At 45.6% G+C, this 20,688-nt stretch overlaps 3 protein-coding genes across 6 annotated transcripts; 1 reads left to right on the plus strand and 2 right to left on the minus strand.

The window, feature by feature from the left end:
- Positions 1–2,013, minus strand: slc52a3-2a (solute carrier family 52 member 3-2a; the record flags this gene model as incomplete). Its single annotated transcript, XM_079749106.1, has 3 exons — positions 1–210; positions 794–917; positions 998–2,013. The coding sequence occupies 3 exons, from the start codon at positions 2,011–2,013 to the stop codon at positions 1–3; spliced, it is 1,350 nt and encodes a 449-aa protein (XP_079605232.1).
- A 2,302-nt stretch (positions 2,014–4,315) lies between these two features.
- slc52a2 (solute carrier family 52 member 2) lies at positions 4,316–9,195 on the minus strand. The gene is made up of 4 exons (XM_079749000.1): positions 8,969–9,195; positions 7,302–8,217; positions 6,828–6,951; positions 4,316–6,218 (listed from the first exon to the last, which is right to left on the minus strand). Exons 1-4 carry the CDS (start codon positions 9,096–9,098, stop codon positions 5,982–5,984), a joined length of 1,407 nt encoding a protein of 468 aa, XP_079605126.1. The 5' UTR covers positions 9,099–9,195; the 3' UTR covers positions 4,316–5,981.
- Positions 9,196–12,984: 3,789 nt separating this feature from the next.
- fbxl6 (F-box and leucine-rich repeat protein 6) lies at positions 12,985–20,600 on the plus strand. 4 transcript variants are annotated; one of them, XM_079748851.1, is made up of 10 exons: positions 12,985–13,043; positions 14,054–14,702; positions 14,998–15,156; positions 15,268–15,331; positions 15,594–15,725; positions 17,409–17,516; positions 17,865–17,981; positions 18,176–18,407; positions 19,100–19,349; positions 19,971–20,600. In XM_079748851.1, exons 2-10 carry the CDS (start codon positions 14,080–14,082, stop codon positions 20,098–20,100), a joined length of 1,815 nt encoding a protein of 604 aa, XP_079604977.1. In that variant the 5' UTR covers positions 12,985–13,043; positions 14,054–14,079; the 3' UTR covers positions 20,101–20,600. The 4 variants fall into 4 exon arrangements, with proteins under 4 accessions (XP_079604977.1, XP_079604975.1, XP_079604978.1 ...); XM_079748849.1 differs by lacking the exon at positions 12,985–13,043 and adding an exon at positions 13,389–13,475; XM_079748850.1 differs by lacking the exon at positions 12,985–13,043 and adding an exon at positions 13,399–13,475 and having other exon boundaries at positions 13,979–14,702.
- The last annotated feature ends 88 nt before the right edge of the window (positions 20,601–20,688 follow it).

Here is a 20,688-nt window from a genome sequence, read left to right on the forward strand (position 1 = left end):
TCACGGGCATTTTGAATTGCATGGGTCCCCAGAAGAAAATAAGCTATACACGCTGACTAAAGGAAACATTGTGACGGCCCCTAACAAGGAGCCCAGCTGCACTACAGCGCCGCACCACACCAGGGCGCTGTGTCCTTCGTCGCGCAGGATCACCCCAATGATCACTTTTACATAAGACAGAGTGAGAACAAAAACAATCCAGGCAGACACCTGTTGAGCAGAAGATAAGATGGGTGAGTCTCATTGCATGCCTTCATTCAAATGAGATGGAAATAATGGCTCTCAATTGAAATGCTGTAATAGCAGGTTATGCCATATTTTCCATCAACAATATACGGTAACGTGAAGGTAATTAAATACTGGTGATTCTGGTTAACCGGCATATTTGATTAAAGAAAACGGCACAGAAATCACAGCTTTACACTGCTAAAGCATTAATCAGAAAATAATTAACTTCTCCTTAACTTTGAAATAAAAAATATATAAAACCCTTGTACAGAATTTGTGACCCCTATTTCACTATTTCACCACCAGGTATGAGGTTGATTAGGTATTAGATAAAGCCTCTCCTATCTGGGAGCGTCCACCCAGATGTAGGATGAAGCGATTCAGCCTCCCAGTTGGTACAGTCCATCAGGGAGGTCATCTATCCATCCTACACCTGAGTGGACACTCCCACTTATGATGTCCCCAGGTGATAGCTGACCCATCAGCCTCACACCTGGTGGTAACGTAGTGGCGCTTTATAGCAGAGCAACAGAGTACGAGAGGCCTGAAACAAAGTTAGACTCACGATGAGGACCACTCCCGAGGTGTCGTGGACTAACAGCGGACAGGGACTCAGTGCAGCCATGCCCACGATGTACGCTGCAACACCGGTGCCCACACACGTTAGCACTCCCATCAACAGCAGCGACCTACGCGTGCAGAAACAAACATCTCATTTGCTGTTTGCGTTCTCTTGGATTGATTCATTACACACGGTAATCTACTCTACCTTATCGAGATGAAAACGGCGATGAAACAGGCCAGCGGGTTGGCCACGGCGGCCATGGTGGCGGACAGGTGATAGGCTTTGTTCCCGTAGGGCAGGCACGAGTAGGACTGCACGGACGGTACCACCACGTTGGTCAGGGCGTTGACCCACGCAAGGATGCCAAAGATGTACAGCACCTCCCTCGTGCTGTAGGCCCCCGTGCCGAAGCCGCTCCTGGGCTTAGCGTTGACCGCTCGGAACGGATCTGTCCTCAAGGCGCCCTTCTCGGAAGCCTGTGACTTGCCTCCGCGGCTGTGGGTTGCCTTGACGCCATTTGTGTACTCGCTGTTGCGGCGCTCCCGTGCCACGGCCGGGTGGTGGTTGAGGAGCAGGAACGCCGTCAGGCACACCAGCATCATGGCGCTCAGGAAGTAGAAGAAAACCTCCGGCGAGAAGTTGGCCGGCTGATACCGGGCCTCCAGCTCGTAGGCGGCGGCGGCGGTCCGGTTGGGCGCCCACGCGGCCCCGGTGACGTTGACGCAGTCCACAATCCCGACCCCCTGCACCAGGGCCACCAGTGCCGGCAGCAAGCCGCTCAGGCCCTCCCCGATGTAGTACGTGGTGAGATACTGCGGCTTGAGGCGCATCATGAAGGGCAGGAAGGTGACGGAGGAGGTGCAGTCCACGGTGGACAGGAAGAAGGTGAGCACCAGCAGAGCCACGCTGCGCGGGGCGCCCGCCACCACCGTGGTCTCCTTCCAGAAGAAGGCCAGCAGGAGGGAGGCCACGGTGCCCAGGCCGGTGATGAAGTAGATGACGGCCGTCTCGTTGAGCTTCCCCGGCTGGAAGCGGTGCATGAGGGTGACGAAGAGGGGCCCGACGTTGGCCATCTGGATGAGCACCGACAGGTAGGAGGGCAGGTACCAGCCCTCGGGGATCTGGGGCACCAGCAGGGGCAGCTCCACCCACAGACCGTTGATGGACACCCAGGAGCCCATGCCCAGCAGGCAGGCCAGTAGGTGGGTGAACAGGGACATGCTGAAGGAAAAGGTCACTTCGAGTGAAGTACAACTTTCCTAAAAGATGGGAGGAAAGACATTTTGTTTGTTGGAGGTGAGGGCATCTTGCCAAAGGATGCATAAGGGTACACCTGCGGACACTGGGGATTGAATCTAGTACCTCTTTGCTGGGAGTAGGGGACCGGAACCATCAGGCGTTTCCTGCATAATACAATGCATGTGTCCATGTTACCACAGGCTGCACAAGGATTGTGTTGAGGAAAGGCCGGTTCTCAGTAGTGTGTCTACTTGCGGATTTGCCAGCTTACAGGTCTTATTCTCCAAAGGCCGAACTCCCAAGATTGGACTTTGTATTCAGAAACGGCTTTCATGTTCTTTCATTGACCTGCTGTTACATTAGCCTAAAAGTGGAACTGCTTATTTTCAGTAATTGGCAATTATTGTTATAAGCTTGAGTAAAAAAACAGTGGTTGGGGCGCCCTGGTGGCTAACCGGCTAGAGAATTACCCGGATTAATGGTATGCATTAAGCGCACGTCTAACTCACTTTATCTTGAATGATTAAAGCGTGAAGAAATGCAAAAAGAGAAAGAGAAAATGACTAATGAATACCCTGACTTGAAAGTGCTTAATAAACAATATACACATGTCTGATAACCTAAAGGAAAGTAAAGTAAACATTATCAAAATGTGACCCATCGCCAAACTGAAGTTAATATGTAAGCCAACAATTGTATAAAAGGGTGTATCCTCTTTCTTTAAATGATTAATTTGCATGAGCAGTTGAATTAAGATGTCCTACAGCACGTGAATGAGGCTTTACAGAAGAGGCGGAGACGTCATGATCCAACAACTCTTCTAACTGAATAATACCATAGGGATTCGTGTTGGTTTATGTGTGATGCTAAGTCCGAAAAGTCTTGGCAAATGGCAAACCATATATTTGAACAGAGGACTTGAAAACTTTTGAAAAGTTTATAGCCATCTGCTATGCCGGGGTAATGTTCAGCAGTGTTATACAACCTAAGAACACATCTGAGAAGGCATTGTTTGTGGAAAATGAAGGAAATCATGCTGTGAGAGCCTTTGAAAACACTATTATGTCACAGCTCGGAAATCATAGCATGCACATCTGGCAATGGAACGTGAAAAATATATAAAATCTTATAGAAAGGGTTTTTAAAAAGGTGCACAAAATCGTCCGTTTAAAATTTTCTATTTAAAGCTTACATTTATGTCTCACTAAGAATAGTATCGTGAATTTCTAAAAATCTTCTTCTTGTCAAAGGATTAGCAGGTTGTAACACAGCATCTATCAACTTCCATATTAACATTTATAGCATGTAATAGCTGGGGTGCGCTTCTGTGACGTTATAATCACAGAAACGTCAAGTTAAAAAAACCAAGACAGTATCTCATCGGGCAAACACTCACCGTGGCTCGACAGAAGGAAGCTCAGTAAACCGGCATCTAAAATCACCGTCCCCTGGACTCTGAGCCAAGGGTTTATAACGGCAAGGGAGGGGGGGGGGGACTATGATCAACCAACCATGACACAGGTCTGCAATATGACCCCCCCCCCCCCCTCTGTTGACAAACAGAGAGACACACATCACATGTTGTGATTCGTAACCAGCTTCTTTGTTTTGATTAGTCAGACCCATCTTTGACTAGTCAAAGGGTTTATAAGATCTGGAGGTTTTCTTGACCACCCCCAGGCCGGTCATGGGAGCAGAGGCTTAAAGTTTTCAGTTTCCCTTTCCTATTACGTACTTATCGGATATAAACAAAACTAGTTGTTTCTGTTATTGTGGTGTGGGCTTTTGGAAAGAGTATACATTTGTATTATTTATGTGATTCCTGCAAGAGGGATATATGGCCTCCATCTTTTATGTAGCATTTCTTTCTTTATTTTATTAAAAACTAGAATGTAGTTAACAGAGTGGATTAATACTGAAATTCTTTTTCTGTCCATTCTCAGAAGAAAATGACAAATTTATAAGAAGCCAAGAGTTTAATGTGGGCTAATGACAAGAAACCAAAATGGGGAGGTGGATACCCGTCGATTGGATTTAGCCTAAACGTCATGAAAATATTCATAATCAAATCACATTGGAAAATAGTTAACAGAAATGGACTTGGATTGGTATCAATAAAAAAGTCACAGTTTCATCTTTGAAAGTTACTTGGTTTAATCAGTTGCACTATTTAGATTTAGTGAACAGAATCTTAAACAAACCACATGATGGCAGTAGCATACATCAGTCAGGACATAAAATACAAATTGTAATGGCCATCCATGATTGGTTTAATTTCGACAGCAAAGGAGACGGAGGGGGCTAGAGACATTTGAAAGACATGACAATGTATTCTTCCTGATACATCGTTATCCTAAGTTCCCTGCCAGGGGCTCTCAAGAATGTAAAAACATTGTACAGTTTAATACATTTGCCATATTGTTGCAATAAATCAACCCTAATTGTATACTAGAAGATGAGGCGTGCCATTTGTTCTCAAATAACATTTTCTTTCTTTTAAAAAATTAGCCTTTCCTCAGATGACTAGCAATGGAAGGAGTGTTGATAGCTATGTAGTAGCTAACCAATACCTTTAGGCACATTGAGATTCTTATCTTCACAAACATGGGCTAGGTAAAGGTTCATTATTTACTCAGGGAAATCATGATCCCTTCAAAACTCATTAGGACTTTCATGATGGTGTCAATGTTGAACTGAATTTTTTACAACCAACTTAACTTTTTTGCAGATGATTTCACTTATGACAACAATAATAATAATCCGCTACAGTTCATAAAAAATATTCCAACTAAGAACAAAATAAATGGCTGACAATTTCATCTACAATCAATGGGTTACATGGTAAATCAAACAATCAAGCCTTTACCAAACAAAACATGAACATTCCTTGTAGTAAAGTAACCATGACAATCTGTTCAGGTTTATCAACGGTAGCAGCATATTGATGATAATCAGAAAAGTACAATTTGAATATCAAAATATATAGCCTTGGTGGTGGTCCGCTATTAACTAAAACATTTCCTCGTTTACCATAGTTGGTTATTCACACTACATTTGGTAGGCCTTGAATTTACCAGTAAATACATTCTTCAAAATATTACAATAATGTATTAACTATTTGCCACTGATCAATTACTGTCCTTTGGCTGGTAATAAACCCGTGTTGTCACTTTGTTATGTAGAAAGAACTGATGTACAATAATAACAACATTTTATTACACACATAGTAATTAGCTTATCCCAGTTCATCCTAGGGTAAAGTTGAACTTTAAAATAGGTTGTTACATTTATTGTCAATTGTCAATTACATTTTAATAATAATTACCAAGTGACTACTAGCAAGTTAAAAAAGGTATTAAAAGGCTAAAGAATCTCCCTGTATTGTTTGAAAGACCTGGACGCATAGGGATTGCAATGAACAGAAAATATGGTCTGTGCATGGAATGGTTGCTTAGTGTAGAGGTAGGAAACTCCTTCAATGTAGTTATCGATAACCCTTTCCATTGCATTTCTTTCCCCTCGCATAAGAAAAGGAAGAATGTTTTTCTTTCTCTCGGTGTGAATAAGTAGCTGATTGTGTTCCTGAGGTCATCAACTGTTTCACATGATCCTTCCAAAGCTTAGGACAGCTGTAAAAAGTATTCATAAAACACACCACACATAGCCTCTTGCGGTATCATCTCCTTCAAAGGCCCCTTTCTCTCTCCCAACCCCTTGGTCGACAGTAACTCAATGCTCCCATTATCCAGGAAACTTGCCGCTTCCAGCGACCTCCATGTTCCCCAAAACAACAACAGAGCATCTCATCACGAGCGGCACTTATCAGCGGGAATCAAAAAGGCTTGTGGCATTTTAATTGTAGAGCTTGCACCAAAAAAACCACGATCCCCTCGGAGAGAATACGGAGAACGACGTCTCGAAAATCCTGAAAATCAAAACGGTTCCGACGTTAGCTCGGAGGGGACGCCGTGGGGCGCAGGCTGCAGTTGTCCACACACTCCCGGGCTCTGGAGAAGACGTGGTAGACGCTCACCAGGGGGAACATGGAGAGCGCCCCCACCAGGGAGCCGGCCTGGATGGAGATGCCGCACCACAGCAGGGCGGAGTGGCCGGCCTCGTGGAGCAGGGTGCCGATGGCCACCTTCAGGTAGGAGAAGAGCCCCGTGAAGACGATCCAGGACGTGACCTGCATGGTGGAGGCGCCACAGACAGAGAGACACACACACACACACACACACGTTTCAACACATGATGGCCAGAACGCTAGAACTTTATAACGCCACTGGATTCAGGGGTAGGTTAGTGTAGAGGGCGAGGGTACGAGTCCCAGCTGCCCAAAGGTACCCGGGTTTGATCCCCTCTAGGGTCCATGTGCTATGACCATTGGCAGTCACACAGGGCCTGTAGGCATCCCAGAGCAAGAGAGGGGAACAGCCCACCTGTTCCTGAAGTCACTTTAGGTGACATGGATAAAAGGAGCCAAAATCTAAAAATAGTATAAAAAGATTATATGTGCCTGTTAATTCTTATTTTCCTCAATTCGTTAAATACAATGTAAACAACATCTGGATAAAGATGGTTTTGTCCGTTTATAATTTGCCATTTCAGCCCACGTTGGACCAATCGCTGTAAACACCCATGAAATCCATGACGTTTACTACTAGAGTATAACCTTTTTGTTTTGGTTTCTCTTGAAGCCCCTCGTGTTGATATGACTTACAGGCGATGCCTAGAACCAGCCTTAACACTGGTGGGTGTGTCTCATGGTTATACGTTTCGGGCCCGAGGGACTCACCACTAGTCCCACGCCCACCGGGTGCCCCAGGAGAGGGGGGCACGGGCTGAGGGCCGCCAACGCCATGAGGTACGCTGCAAACACCCCTCCTGCCAAGGACATGACGCCCAGACACGAAGAGGACCTGGGAGGGGAGAGCACGGAACAAACTGGAGTTTGAGTATTGTCTTTCAAACAGAATATACAGTATTATAAAATGACAAAAGCGGTACGTTATTTTCTCTTACGTATGTACTTTATTTTATTACTTTATTTCATTGTGCACTTTCTACAATGCAAACTTTCTACTTTGCCTTTGTTTTCTTTTACTTATCTATTTTCTTTATTTCATGAAAATGTTTCTATGTGAAGCACTTTGAGCCTCCCTCGTGTATGAAAAGCGACATAAATAAAGTGACCATGTCTTGCCTACCATCAGACAACCTCTACACGGGAAGCACTGACTCAGACCCTCAGAGCGCCCCCAGCCCTCACCTGAAGAGGACGAACATGGCCACGAAGCACGCCAGCGGGTTGGCGATGTTGCCCAGGACGACCGACAGGTGATAGGTCATGGTGCCGTAGGGCAGGCAGGAGTAGCTCTGGACGGACGGCAGCACGCCGTTGGTGAGCGCGTTGGACACGGCCAGCAGCGCCAGCAGGTACACATTGCGCAGCGTCCAGAAGGTGTGCGCCGCCAGCTGCTCCTCCATCGCCGGCCGCTCGTCCGTCACCAGCGGCCCGCCGTTGTGGAGCGGGTGTGTCTCCTCCCCGTCGCCCTTCTCCCCCGGCCCCTTCCCCGCCGCCGCCGACGACCCTGCCTCCGCCTCCGCCTCGTCGGCGGCGGCGACCGGCTCGTTGCGCGGTTGCCACGACGACGAGGCCTTCTGCCGCTGCACCAGCGCCAAGAAGGCAAGCGCCGACACACAGAGCATGGCGCACAGGAACCAGAAGAAGCTCCGCGCGGGGAAGCTCTCGGGCTGGTAGACGGCGTGCCCTGCCGTGCCGTTGACGGACTCGGTGCACTCCATCTTGCCGATGCCCTGTGCCAGGGCAACCACGCAGGGGAAGAGTGCGCTCAGGCCCTGGCCGATGAAAAAGGTGCGGATGTACTGCGGCGGGTAGCTGTAGGTGAAGGGCAGGAAGGTGACGTTGGACGTGCAGCACACCAGCGCCAGGAGGAAGGTGAGCAGCAGGAAGGCCAGCGAGCGCTCCTGGCCGCCCACGCTGGCCGTGTGCGACCAGAACATGGCCAGGAAGGCGGAGGCGGCCACCGCCAGCACCTGGATGCCGTGGATGACCAGCCGCTCGTTCAAGCGGCCCGGGGCGCAGTGGTGGGTCACGGTGACCGCGATGGGCCCCAGGTTACCCAGAGCTATCAGCACGGAGAGGTAGGCGGGAAGGTTCCATCCTACGAGCAGAGGGGGCGGTGGGAGGGGATCAAACCATTTTACAACTGCCAGCTGAATTGCACAATTACGAGTTGACCGCATTCCATGCAATGTTTCATACAATGACTACAGCGGTCAGTACTGTGCAGAGCCATAAAGTAGGACTTGTCTAACACGTCGTTGTGTATGTGGGAGCGGTATATATATATATCTTGGATGGACACACACGGCCCAGCTGCTTGAGCCCTGAGCCCCATTCAAACCTCTTCATGACTAACCAAGGAACTTGGCAGTTAACTAAACAACCCATTTCCAAGGTAAATAGTACTTGGAAAAGTGTTTAATATATAAAGAAAAACATGCCTTGCCGTTGGTCAAACAAAGAAACAAAATAGACATCCTCTTGTAACTACTAGAATAAGAAGTAATAGCGCCGTTATTACATTATGTATAGTATATTAGTAAGTAAAGGGGTAGCAATACAAAGCATATATTTATTCGCTTTTTGGGGGGCGGATTTTACCATAGACTTCCTATTTCCCATTACCAGGACGTATGCCTATATACGGACAATGGCTAAATTGAACATGCTTCCGTAGAGTCGCTTGGGCAAAAGGCGCCAGTCTCCACGGAGACGCGCGAAGGAAACAATTCTTTCACTGAAATATGCTGAGTGGAAAACAATCCTCCATCGCCCCTAATTATTCTACAACAATAATTTGTTTTGCGTAATAGACGTTGTAAAATACGAGTTAACTCTGGCACACTGACCTTCGGGCAATACTTGGACAATCACCGGCAGCTCGACCCAGAGACCGTTTACGGAAATCCAGGAGCCCATGGCAAAGAGCGCCATCAAAACGTGTGTCACCGCGGCACTGTGCCACCATGTGCCGGACATTGCACCGAAAAATAGGTTTGGTTGGCCACTGGTAAATGAAGTGTAGGTTGAGTTAACAAAGACTCCTATGTTACGGTTACCAAACGACCTAGAGGTTGCCAAAGCGGAAGGCTGGATGGAACATAGACGCATGATGTTGAGCTACGCAAAACTACCACACGCCCCCTTGAGAAAATGAGCCAATCAGACAGCAAAGGGGAGAAAGGGGTGCGTTGGTTCGTTATATAATAATAGACCTATATATATATATATATATATATATGTTTATATATATATATATATATATGTTTATACATATACATATGTTTATACATATATATATGTTTATATATATATGTTTATATATATATATATATGTTTATATATATATATATATATATATATATATATATATATATATATATATGTTTGTACATATATATGCATATGTATATATAGATTTATATAAGCATATATACACTTACAAAAATCGAAACTATCTGTTTTTCTGCACTTTTCGAAATTTCCAAATATGTTCAAACAAGGTATTTATTTTGCCTGGGCCTTTTGCCAACAATAGGCTATTAAAGGAGTTCAGAAGCAACACATTTTTGAGGTTTTAATGACATTTGCATATGATATTGCACAGTAATTTCACAGGCGTACAAATTGACACACATACAAAGTCAATACATTGAAAATTGAAGTTAGAAAATGGTAACAGTAATGGTTTGATTTGATTTGATTTGATTTATTTGGAATAAAGACATATCCAAGGGATATAAGAAAAAACATGACAAAGTGCAAGCACTTATTTCCATCATGGTCACTCTATGCTAGCTCAATGATTGCTATCTTTTAGGGGGACCGCCTCATTTCAATGCAGTTGAAACATGATTGACTAACATGCCAAGTCACTGTAAGTAACATGATTTTCCTAATTATGTGGACATTCCCCACATAAAACCAAACATTTTTCTTTTTAAACACAAAATACTGAACATATTATTTTCCCATTATTGTTTAACATCGAATAAGTTCCCTTTGCTCTTCAGCACTCAAATTCCAACTGTTAGCCATTGACCCTGCGTTCGTCTGGGAACGTCAGTTGGCCTGGCTGGGGGGGCTCAAGACAAAACTGTAACCAGGTTTCACCCGAGGTAGAGCCAGTTTGAGTTTTGGAGATATGCTCGAGGCGTACACAGAACCGTCAAAAGAGATATCCAAGTTGGGGTCGTTATTGTCCAGAACCATCTTCTGGTACAGAACTTCACAGCGCAGGGCCTCAACTTTCTCGGCGCCAGACTTAGACTCGAAGCGCAAGAGCAGCTTGTCGACGTCCTGCTGGGTCTTGCACGGCCCCCCGTTTCTATTCACCACGGCCATTACGTATTTTCTATTCGTATTCAAGGGTCGTCTTGGTTCAGCGATCTCAGGGTCGGGTTTGGGCGTCACCCCTCCGACCTTCTCCTCCCAATTGGTTTTCTTCAGAACACGGGCCCGTTTAGCACCAGGCGAGCCGTTCCGAATCGGCTCGTTATCCTCCTCCACCCCGGACGAATCCGAGGAATCGTCGTCCTCCGAAGAGCTTTCCGACGACAATGGAGCGGTCAGCTGTTGCCTTCTGGGGCTCTTTTTTTGGTACGGATTGCTAAAGGGGTATTCCCTACACAAGGCCGAAAACGGGCAGCCGGTGATCTGAATGCCCACATCGTCCTGTGGGGGTGGAGAGTACTTCCCCCCGGGCAGGAAATCCAACAAGTGTTCATCCAAAACCATGGCGAGCCGCTTCAAGATGTTCTTCAGACAGTTCCTGATTAGGTCTTGGTTTGCATGCCACCTGCCGCAGTATTGGAAAACCCGGTGGAAGGTTCTCTCTTGCAGCGGATCCTGCAGAAACATGTTCACTTCCACCTCCGGCTCCATGAGCATCGAGGGTTTCTTGGTCCACTCAAGGAGCTTCTGGTAGAGGCAGAGTATGTAGTGGCAGAAGAGGCCGTACTCACCGCCACTCCTTAGTAGTTGGTAGTAAGGGCCAAGTATTTTGCAGTGGACGACCGCCAGCACACACACAAGACTCTGTATGACGTCGTCGGTGGCGTCGCTGTTGACACTCTCCAGGACGACGTTGGGACAGTCGTCGTCGTTCAACAGAAGCAGATCTGAGAAGAAGAAGGGGATTTCCTCGTGGTGGTGGACAAGGCCTGCGGCGGCTTCAAAGTAGCTGTGGGAGTCGAGTATCTCCCATGGGTTACCTTTGAGTTTCGAAGGATTCCCCTTCTCCTCGCAGAACGCAACCCAGTGGTTCATGTAGCAGCTCTGACCGGAATCATCCGGGCTCAATACTTCGCAGGCCATGTGGACGTAACGTGAAGTGGCACTTTCAGGGAAGTCCACAAATCTCTCGAACTTGGGGTTACCGTCTCTGCCCAACTTTTTCCCACTGGTCTTTGCCGTTGCGTCCTCCACCCTCATCAGCTCCTGTTCGATCACCTCGTGAAAGTCCACAAGAAAATGTGCGTTGTGATGTAGAAACTCCAGAGGGGACGCCAAAGGGATGGCTTTCGCAAGCACAGTGACTTTGCTCTCAAACTCTTTCAGGTCTGGGAGTTCTTTGCATAAGCTGTATTGGTTTTTTAAAAGATCCAGCGAGAGCTGCTTGAAAGCATTGGTTTCCCCACGATACACAGATGCCAGTTTTTGAATATCTAACATAGCAATGTCCAGCAGAGTTATTGTTTTTTGCTCATCATCTGTAGGATTACGATCGATACTGAGAGGTATCTCCTCGACTTTAACTTGTAGGTGTCCTACGTCGGAATTGAGGCCAAAGAAAGATCTCTCTTCGTCTTGCGTTTTTGAAAATGTTTCACAATTAACATGCTCTTTCTTGATTCTGGGTTTTTCCATAACCAGTGAAATATCCTTTTTGACCCGTTTCTTTGTGTTGAGTTTGCGCACTTCACGCACCAGCTCAAACGGACTTTGAATCAGTGTCTCCATTGCTGTATTTCTCCTATAACTCCTTGTCTTGTAATTGCGGTAATTCAGCCTCAACTGTCTTATTTTAGGCCTCAGGACTTTGTATGCCTTCTGAATATCTCCATCCTTGCAAAACAGTGGATGGAAGTTTCTAAGCCAGAATGTTAAATTCCTCAGCTCAAGTTTTTCCCTGGCAGCAAAATTGCACAGCTCAAGAATCAACCCGTTAGTGACTTCAATAGACTGGGCCTGCTCCGAAAAATCTGCCTTCTCCAAAAGAGCCGTTCTTTCAACACCGATGATATCACACAGTGGGCCAACAAAGTTAAAGTTGACCTCTGATTCCAGGAAGGTGCGTCGCGCGTCAGTTCCTAAACTCAAGGTAGTGGCGATGCCTGTTTCAATCAGGCCTTGAAAGAAGGCGGATTGGTGTTCCGGAAAGATCTTCTTCAGCCACTCCACCACCGCATCCCAGGTCAGATGGTTGTCCTCTCGCATGAGTCCCACTTGAACCAAAAGTCTGTTTTTGCAGCGCTGCGTGTAGAGGTCCAACTCCAAGCCAGCTTGGGAGCCATAGAAGTCAGCCACAAGCTTCCAGAAAGTTTCATCTCCTGAAAATAAAATAAAAACACATACATATTGCAAATAATTTTATCCAGACACACAAATGCTTTCTTGTGGAACTACATGCCCAAGTTGTGTTTTTATGAATAAAAGCCTCAGAGTCGACTTAACAAAAGCCCCTACAGTGAGAGCCAGCGTGGCCCTCCCACCGACACACACTTACGTAGGTTCGCCTGAGATATGACCGTTTTTCCAGATATCGAAAAGTTGAGGTCTTCTTCCATCGCTGATGGAAAACTGATGAATGGGTTAATCTGGGGAAGAAAGAGTAAACATTCGTCAGCAAAACATTTAAGGTCAAAGAGCATTTGCGTTGGATCATGGAAAATGTTTACCATTAATTACAGCGACCCAAGGAAGGTAAATACATGCACGCTATTGTTGAGGCTTATACCTAAGCCCTGTAGAATTGTTATAAACTATATATTGTATACGCATTTGAGTGCTACCTGTATTATTATGGTCTTAATGTTTACTTGCAGTGTTTCACATATATTTAGGGTTAGATTCTTACCGAAGATGTGATCTTTTACATCTAAAGCGTGAATGGGTAAAGCTTTCCCGTCCGGGGCCCCTAGTTCTATTCTGGCATCTGATTGGCTGTGTTTAGAAGAGGCGGTGCGTATGTTGGCCCCTCTGCCAATGAGCTTAAGACGGAAAGTGCGTCATGGACATTGACCACGGAAGCTGCGCCATTCCAATGCGCGGGGAGAATCAGGGACCATAGTAAACAATGCACGCCTGAAATCAGAAGAAATTAAGAGAAAGTCCCATTCACGGACTCGTTCAGTGGTGGGTTAAATCTGTTGGTTGATTTTAGTACTAGGCATAGTTACACGGTTATAATAGAAGCATAGGAATGTATCTTGGCATGGCAGTCATGTATCAATATAGCAAGGCAGCAATCTTAATTTAGGCTAAACATTAAGTTTAACGCTTACGTTACATCAGGACCCTTCTTTGTTTGTTTGTTTTCCAGTATTTGTAGAAATGTAAATGAGTAACTTATTTGTGCACATTATACACTGGATTTGATGTTAACATGGCCTTTATGAGTGACAATATATTTATAATATAAGGACACGATAGCAAAATGGCGGAGAGCAATATTCTACCTGCTCCCCATGATTTTATAGATAAAGTGTTTTTAGTCTTTCTTGAAACGGTACGGTAAAAGTTTGCATTGTACAACACAGTTTTATGCACTACATTCACAAAAATGTATGGGGGTGTTTCTAGTATTTTTTTGTGGTTGCAGACTCTTTTTGATCTCCCTTTCCTGTTTCTCTCAAAAGACTCAACCGTTATTGTCAGATAGCCTTGGCATGTTCTCTGTCTGAAGTAGTGCGTGGCTATTCCATCTGTCCAAGGTGAAAGACGACGGACCACACCCAAGATGGATCAGGTGGTCTTTGGCGGAGATGACAGTAAACCCATGGAGGAGGGTGTCCGCAGCGCTACATCCAGCGCTACATCCGGCGCTACATCCAGCACATCGGGGCCGTCAAGGGGTGGGAAAGGTGGACTGACGAAGCCGGCGGCGGCGAAAAGAAAGTCAAGCACGGGGGTGAAAAGGAAGTCAGGCACACCGGCGGCCGCCAAGCCAAAGAAGGCCAGGAAGAAGGCCAGGTTCGGAGCAGGGCCTGGTTACACCGTCCAGGAGGGAGAGGACATGCTACTGTTGATCTCCAACACAGGCAGTCAGGATCACCTGGACTGGCGGCCCTTGAAGAAGAAGAAGAAGAAGACTGCGGCCAAGAAGAAGACGATCTCCTCCGGCAAGGGGAACTTGAAAAACAATGCCCAGAGCAAGAAGAAAAAGCCAGCGGTCGCCAAACCCAGAGTAAACCTAGGAGCGGCGACCCTCCGAGAACATTACAACGGAGAGGCAGAGGAGAATCCTCTTCGCACACCAAAGGACTTGGACCACAGATGGGGTCAGAGTCTGCCCGAGGAGGTGCTGGTCAGCATCTTTCAGATGATCGTGGTCCAGGACGGTGCAATACCATTTCTGTGCAGGTAATAGGACGTCATCCGCATCTCACTACAGGCATGAATCTAAACCGACGTTAGATTGAAATCCACAACGTGGTAAAAAAGAAAAGTGTGTGTGTGTGTGTGTGTGTGTGTGTGTGTGTGTGTGTGTGTGTGTGTGTGTGTGTGTCCCTCTGTCGGCACCTCAACCTTCATGTGTACATGTGCTAATGAATCTTGTTTTCACAAATATGCTTCACATTGTGATAGCAACTCATTCTGAGAGGCAGTGTGCAATCATAACAGGTGTGTGTGTTTGTGTGTGTTCCTCTGTCTCCAGGGTGTCCAGAGTGTGTCGGCTCTGGAACACGGCGGCCGCCAGCCCCGGCCTGTGGCGCAGTGTGTCCGTGGGGTTCTGTTGGATGACGCCCAGCAAGACGCAGACGCCCAGAACAGAGGAAAAGATCCAGAATACCATCGGATGGCTGGCCTCAGAGAGGTCAGGATGAACAGCTTGAGCGGCTGTTCTGTTTGTATTTAACATTGGGGAGTTTCCCGGATACAATCACGATGGAGATCAAAACAATGAAGTGTGTCTGTGGTTTTCTAGATTCACCCAACTTAGAGAATTCACTCTTAACCACTGGAAGAAGAATGTTGACTACGCTGTAAAAGTAAGTGCTTTTCAAACTACGTCTTAAAGCATACAAGCATCCAAACACACCCCACACACAGACGTATAGGCGTACTGGTCTTCATAATACAGTGAGCCCTTTACTCTCATAGTTTGATTTCCTATTGATTTTTACTTTATTTTTTAATATATGCTTTATCTTTTTAAATGTATGCATTCAATATTGAAATGTGTGCAGTCTTTTGAAATTTACTTTGAAATTTGTGATTCAATCCCATCTTTTGAATGTTCCACCCCTGCAGGTTGTGTCCCAGTCGTGCCCTCAGCTGGCCTCCCTCAATCTGTCCTACTGCACGGGCGTGACTGGAAAGGCCTTCCTGAGCCTGGCAGAGAACAGCCCCTCTCTACAGAGCATCAACATGCAGTACTCTGAGGTAGCAAAAGCCGAAAGAAACGTTGTGTGTTAACAGAGCTAACCCTGTGCATAACAGAGTGATTCATCTCCTTGACCTCTGCAAAACTTTTTGCGACAAATGTGGTGCAAAACTTGCACTTGTAGCCGTGGGAATGAGAGAGCAGGTGTGGTAAAGCTCAGCCCCTTTGGCTCTGTAGTGAGCACCCTTTGGAAAGGCGAGACAGCAGTGCGAAAAGAGCACTTTGTCTTCTGATTTCTCATTGGTACTGTGGTGGGAATTTCCGGGCCCACGTCAATCATAACTGTCTAAACTGACCAAACTGGGTAGAATAAAGAATCATCCGAACTTATAACATCTATTGTTAGGGCTGGGTATCGTGGCCAATTTCCTAAATCGATTCGATTTTGATTCATAAGGTTCTGAATCGATTAATCACGATTAGATTCGATTTAGATTCGATTCGATCTGCTCTTAAATAATGAAAATGGCTCAACTGTGTGTTTTCTCTTCATCTTTAACAACAGGTTTTAAGTGCAAACTTGTAAATTGGACAGTTGGGCTGTAAACTTGAGCTGTAAACAAAACGGTCTCAAGTCACAAAAGTGCAATTTTGAAATGAGAAAGGAATTGCAAGTGAAAGTGTACTTGAACTTTATTAAAGTGCAAAAATAATAATAATGGTAACAAAACAAAACAAAACAAATCAAAAAAAAATATCGACCTCATGCCCTATGAATCGATATTACAAAATTTTAATGAAATCGATCATTTTTTTTACCCAGCCCTAGTTATTGTCATATATTTGGGTAATAATGGTACAATAAAATACAGCAATCATACAACAAACAATAAAACATACCATACAATGATCCAATGGATGGGAAATCAGCCTGCATCACTACTGAGAGGTCCACTAGCTGAAGTCTGACGCAGTGTCTAATGCGAGGACTTCTTATACCGTGGCACAGGTCTCAGAAATGCTGAGATCAACTCTGCTCCACGTATGATGTGTGATGGTAAAATTGATCATGTTGATTCCCCTTCATCCTGTAAGCTCTGTCTCCTATTCCTTGCATTGTCTAGCCACTCTACTTGTTCCTAGCGTTATCTATAGCGTTATCTAAGTTACCTTTGCGCCTGCGGTATACCGGTCACGAGGGAGCAGAGATCCCCTTACGCATTCATCTCCTTGATGAGAATACAGGAAACTCTGTCCGTAACATCCCCTAAACATTATTTGATTTGATCATTGGTAATGGTAATGTGGGGTCTCATAGAGGTGACTCCTCAGTTGGACCCTTTGACCCCTGAGCACCCCAAGGGTGTCAGCGAAAAGGCCAACCAACAAATGGCAGTTACAGAAACAGAATGTGAAGATATAATTTTCCCATAACAGCACCCCCCACTCCCTCCCTGCCCTGCTCTCTCACTCCAATTGCTACAAGTCCAAATGTTGCAACACATGCATCACAAAATGTTGCAAAAGTCAAGGGCCTGCAGATTCCGTGCAAGGGGGGGGCACACACATTTGTCAATATTTTCTCTCTGACCTCACATCCAGGAACCCGAGTTTGTAAATGGGTAGAATGCAGATTGTAATTTCTATGAGTGAAAAATATAGACCCTTGAGTTATTTTCCCTTCATACAGGTCCTGGAGGTTTTAACACCCATTTGACCTGCTGTGCTCTGCTTGTTTCCAGTACCAGGTGGAGGGTCTCGCTCAGCTGCTGAAGACCAACGGCGGCAAGTTCAGGAAGTTCCTCTTCACGCACGGGTCCAGGAACGAAATGCTGCTGGCCGCTCTCTCCGTGTGTACTAATCACACTGTGTGTGTGTGTGTGTGTGTGTGTGTGTGTGTGTGTGTGTGTGTGTGTGTGTGTGTGTGTGTGTAGTGTTCCAACTTTGCGGTAGCCTAAAAAAAAGTCTTCCCTTCAGTCCCCTCAAGAGGTTTTTCCCCATTGTATGCTAATCTCTCTTCACCTATCACTAATGGACACATTGGCAGACTGATGGCATCATGGAAATGCAGCCTTTTCACACATTGGCCAAATACTATATAATACTATAATAGCCGAATACCGGATATTCGGTGCGTCCCTATTTTAAAGACATGTGCAGTAGCACACGCTCTACGTATTGTATATTATTTTTCATAGAGAGGATGCTGCCCAGATCTAGAGTTCCTGGAGATCAACTGGAACGTCCTGGAAGGCGGGTTTTGCAAGCTTCCTATCCACATCCAAGCATTGCAACATGGCTGCCCCAAGCTGAAGGTGAGCTTACGTTGACCTAACCCTGCCATGTTTCGGCAACATGACAACTCAAACACAATCAATCCATGGATTGTGTGTTCACCTTCCTGCCCCATGGGCCTATTTGCTTATAGACTGAATCTTCAACCCATCCACCGAACATAGACTTAGACTTATAGACCCATCACTCCCATTTTCCCCGGCGAACCCACCAGACTTTCCGGTTGCTGAACGTCGTCCTGGGGCGTAAGACGTTCAGGAACGCAGACGTCTCTGCGCTGGGCTTCCCCCTGCTGGAGGAGCTGTGCATGCCCACTTCCTCCAGCTGCCCGACTAGCGACCGCGACCTGTGGGACCTGCTGCTGGCCTCCCCAAAGCTGCGTGTGCTGGACCTGCGAGGCTGCTTTAATATCAGTGCACCCGGGCTGGCGGCCCTGCCCTGTGAAGGTAGGCCGTAGACCGCTTTAAAGGTGACATATCACACCACCAGGTGTGAGTGTGATTAGCCCTTACAAGCCGTTTGGAAAATCTGCCTCTCCTGACATCACACGTGGGCGTGTCCACCTAGATGGGCGCTGGATGGATTAGTGTACCAACAAAACGTAACAAAAACGTATCCGTCATACATCTAGGTGGACACGCCCACTTGTGATGTCAGAAGAGGCCGATTTACAAACGGCTTGTAACGCTTGTCATTCTCATACCGTGTGCTATAATATGGGACATTTTAAACAGACATTTTAAAGCCAATTAAACAAAGGGTCTTTCAGTACAGCGATAGATGTTGTGTAGCAGTCAAACTTCCATGCTCTTCCCAACTAACACAAGTGCACTTGTTTTCAATCAAACATTTGACTTGAGTGTGCACCAATGTCTCCCCCTTGTGAGACAAATAGGGTGTTTTAAAGAAGAGAGGATCAACGTGTGCTAAGCCCATTGCTGAATGTAAATAGTTGAACACTGAGACAGGCAAATCAGAGTATAATCGTCAATAGCCCTAAAATTTAATCCCTTAAATCTCACCCACAGCACCATTTAAATAACCTAATATGAAGTTTTATATTATGTATTGTGTCCTAATACTTCCAGTCCCTTGTTGTGTTTGTTCCCTGCCCCCTGCCCCCCCCCCCCCCCCCCAGAGTTGGAGTGTCTGTTCTGGGGTCAGTACTTTAACTCTACGTGTAACTCCTGGCCCCCCCCGGCCAGGAAGGACCTCCACAAGCTGATGGAGAAGTGGAGCCGCAGCATGAGGGAGCTAGACCTGGCCAACCAGCTGTTCAGCCAGGAGGACCTGGAGCTGGCCCTGGGACACCTGGCGCGGGCCCCGGACCCCAGCACCCTGCGTTCCCTCAACCTCAGTGGGACCCGGATCAGCCCCCCCGCCCTCAGGTCTGGTACTCGGGGCTCTTGGAACAGATGATTGGCTATGATAATTATAATTATTAGGATTAACATTATTGCGTTGATGAATATTATTATTAATTATGTTATTATTAAGCATTATCAATCATCATTACTATTATTGTGAAAATATTGTCGTCGTTATTATTGTTGTTATTATTAAATGAATGTTGTTATGAATATCAATATGTGTATGATTATTATTAAGATTATAATTATCATGAATTATGAACTATTATATCTGTAGCTCAACCGTTAGAGCATGGCATTATGGGTTAGTGGTTCATTTCCGACCAGAGCCACTTAGGCTAAGTATATACTATTTAGTGCTGTAAGAAGTGTTGGTCCAACATAATTAAAATGTCATGGTATTGAGTTTGGATTTAGCCCACAAGCTATTTGTTAGCCATTCTTTACACAAATGTTGTATCAAATGTTTCATTTAATGCCAATGATCTGACGCACACTTTCATTCAGTGTTTAATACATGGGTTCATCAAGGAAAACCAAATACTAAGAGAAAAAACATACACTGGTGTGTTTAAACAATTGTGTGTTTAACTTACAGAATCACTAATGTGTGTCTTTCCTTATCATTTTTTTTTACAGGTTGATAATTCGGCATTCGACAGCGCTCAACTACCTCAATGTAACGTCGTGTCGCAATCTTCCTCGTGGCCAGAAGAGGGTGCACCGCGGCCGTGAGGAAATCACTCAGCTGCTGGTGGCGCTGCAGTAGCTCAGGGCCTGACACATGGACACCTTCTGAGACATGATCTTTGATGGATTGTTTGCATACCAGGTTGCAGGCCCGCCGGCGAGAGACATCTACATTCCGATTGGCTGACGGTCAATTACAGCCTAAACACTACTAGCTCATTTGCATAGAATTGAGCTGTTTTCAACTCTCATGTACAGCTGTACAGCTTTAAAGCTATCGCTTAAGCGTTTTATCGCTCATGTATAATAGAAAGTGAATGTGCGTTTATCGCTCAAAACGCTTTACAGCTTTTGGTGTGAACACAGACTCGGTGCATCCCTACTTGAAATGTTTACCATTGTTACCCTTTTAATTATAATTGTTTTGATATTCATAAAGCCTATCTTTGTATATAAATGTGTCAGGTCTCTTTTAATATTAAAACATTTGAATCTGTTTAAAGTGATCAGTATCCATTATTTTATAATTTCTTTCTTGCATGCATGTGTAAGCACAAGATTAAAATACTGTGTATATTAGAGCTTGTCTAAGGCGCTTGTCTTAGACGTCTACAAAGAGGATAAGTTCTGTTTGCTTATGGCAAGTATTTTAAAAGACATAGTAAGA

Source organism: Pollachius pollachius (assembly GCF_949987615.1).
Source record: "Pollachius pollachius genome assembly, chromosome: 13".
In the NCBI taxonomy this organism is placed as follows: Eukaryota; Metazoa; Chordata; class Actinopteri; order Gadiformes; family Gadidae; genus Pollachius; species Pollachius pollachius.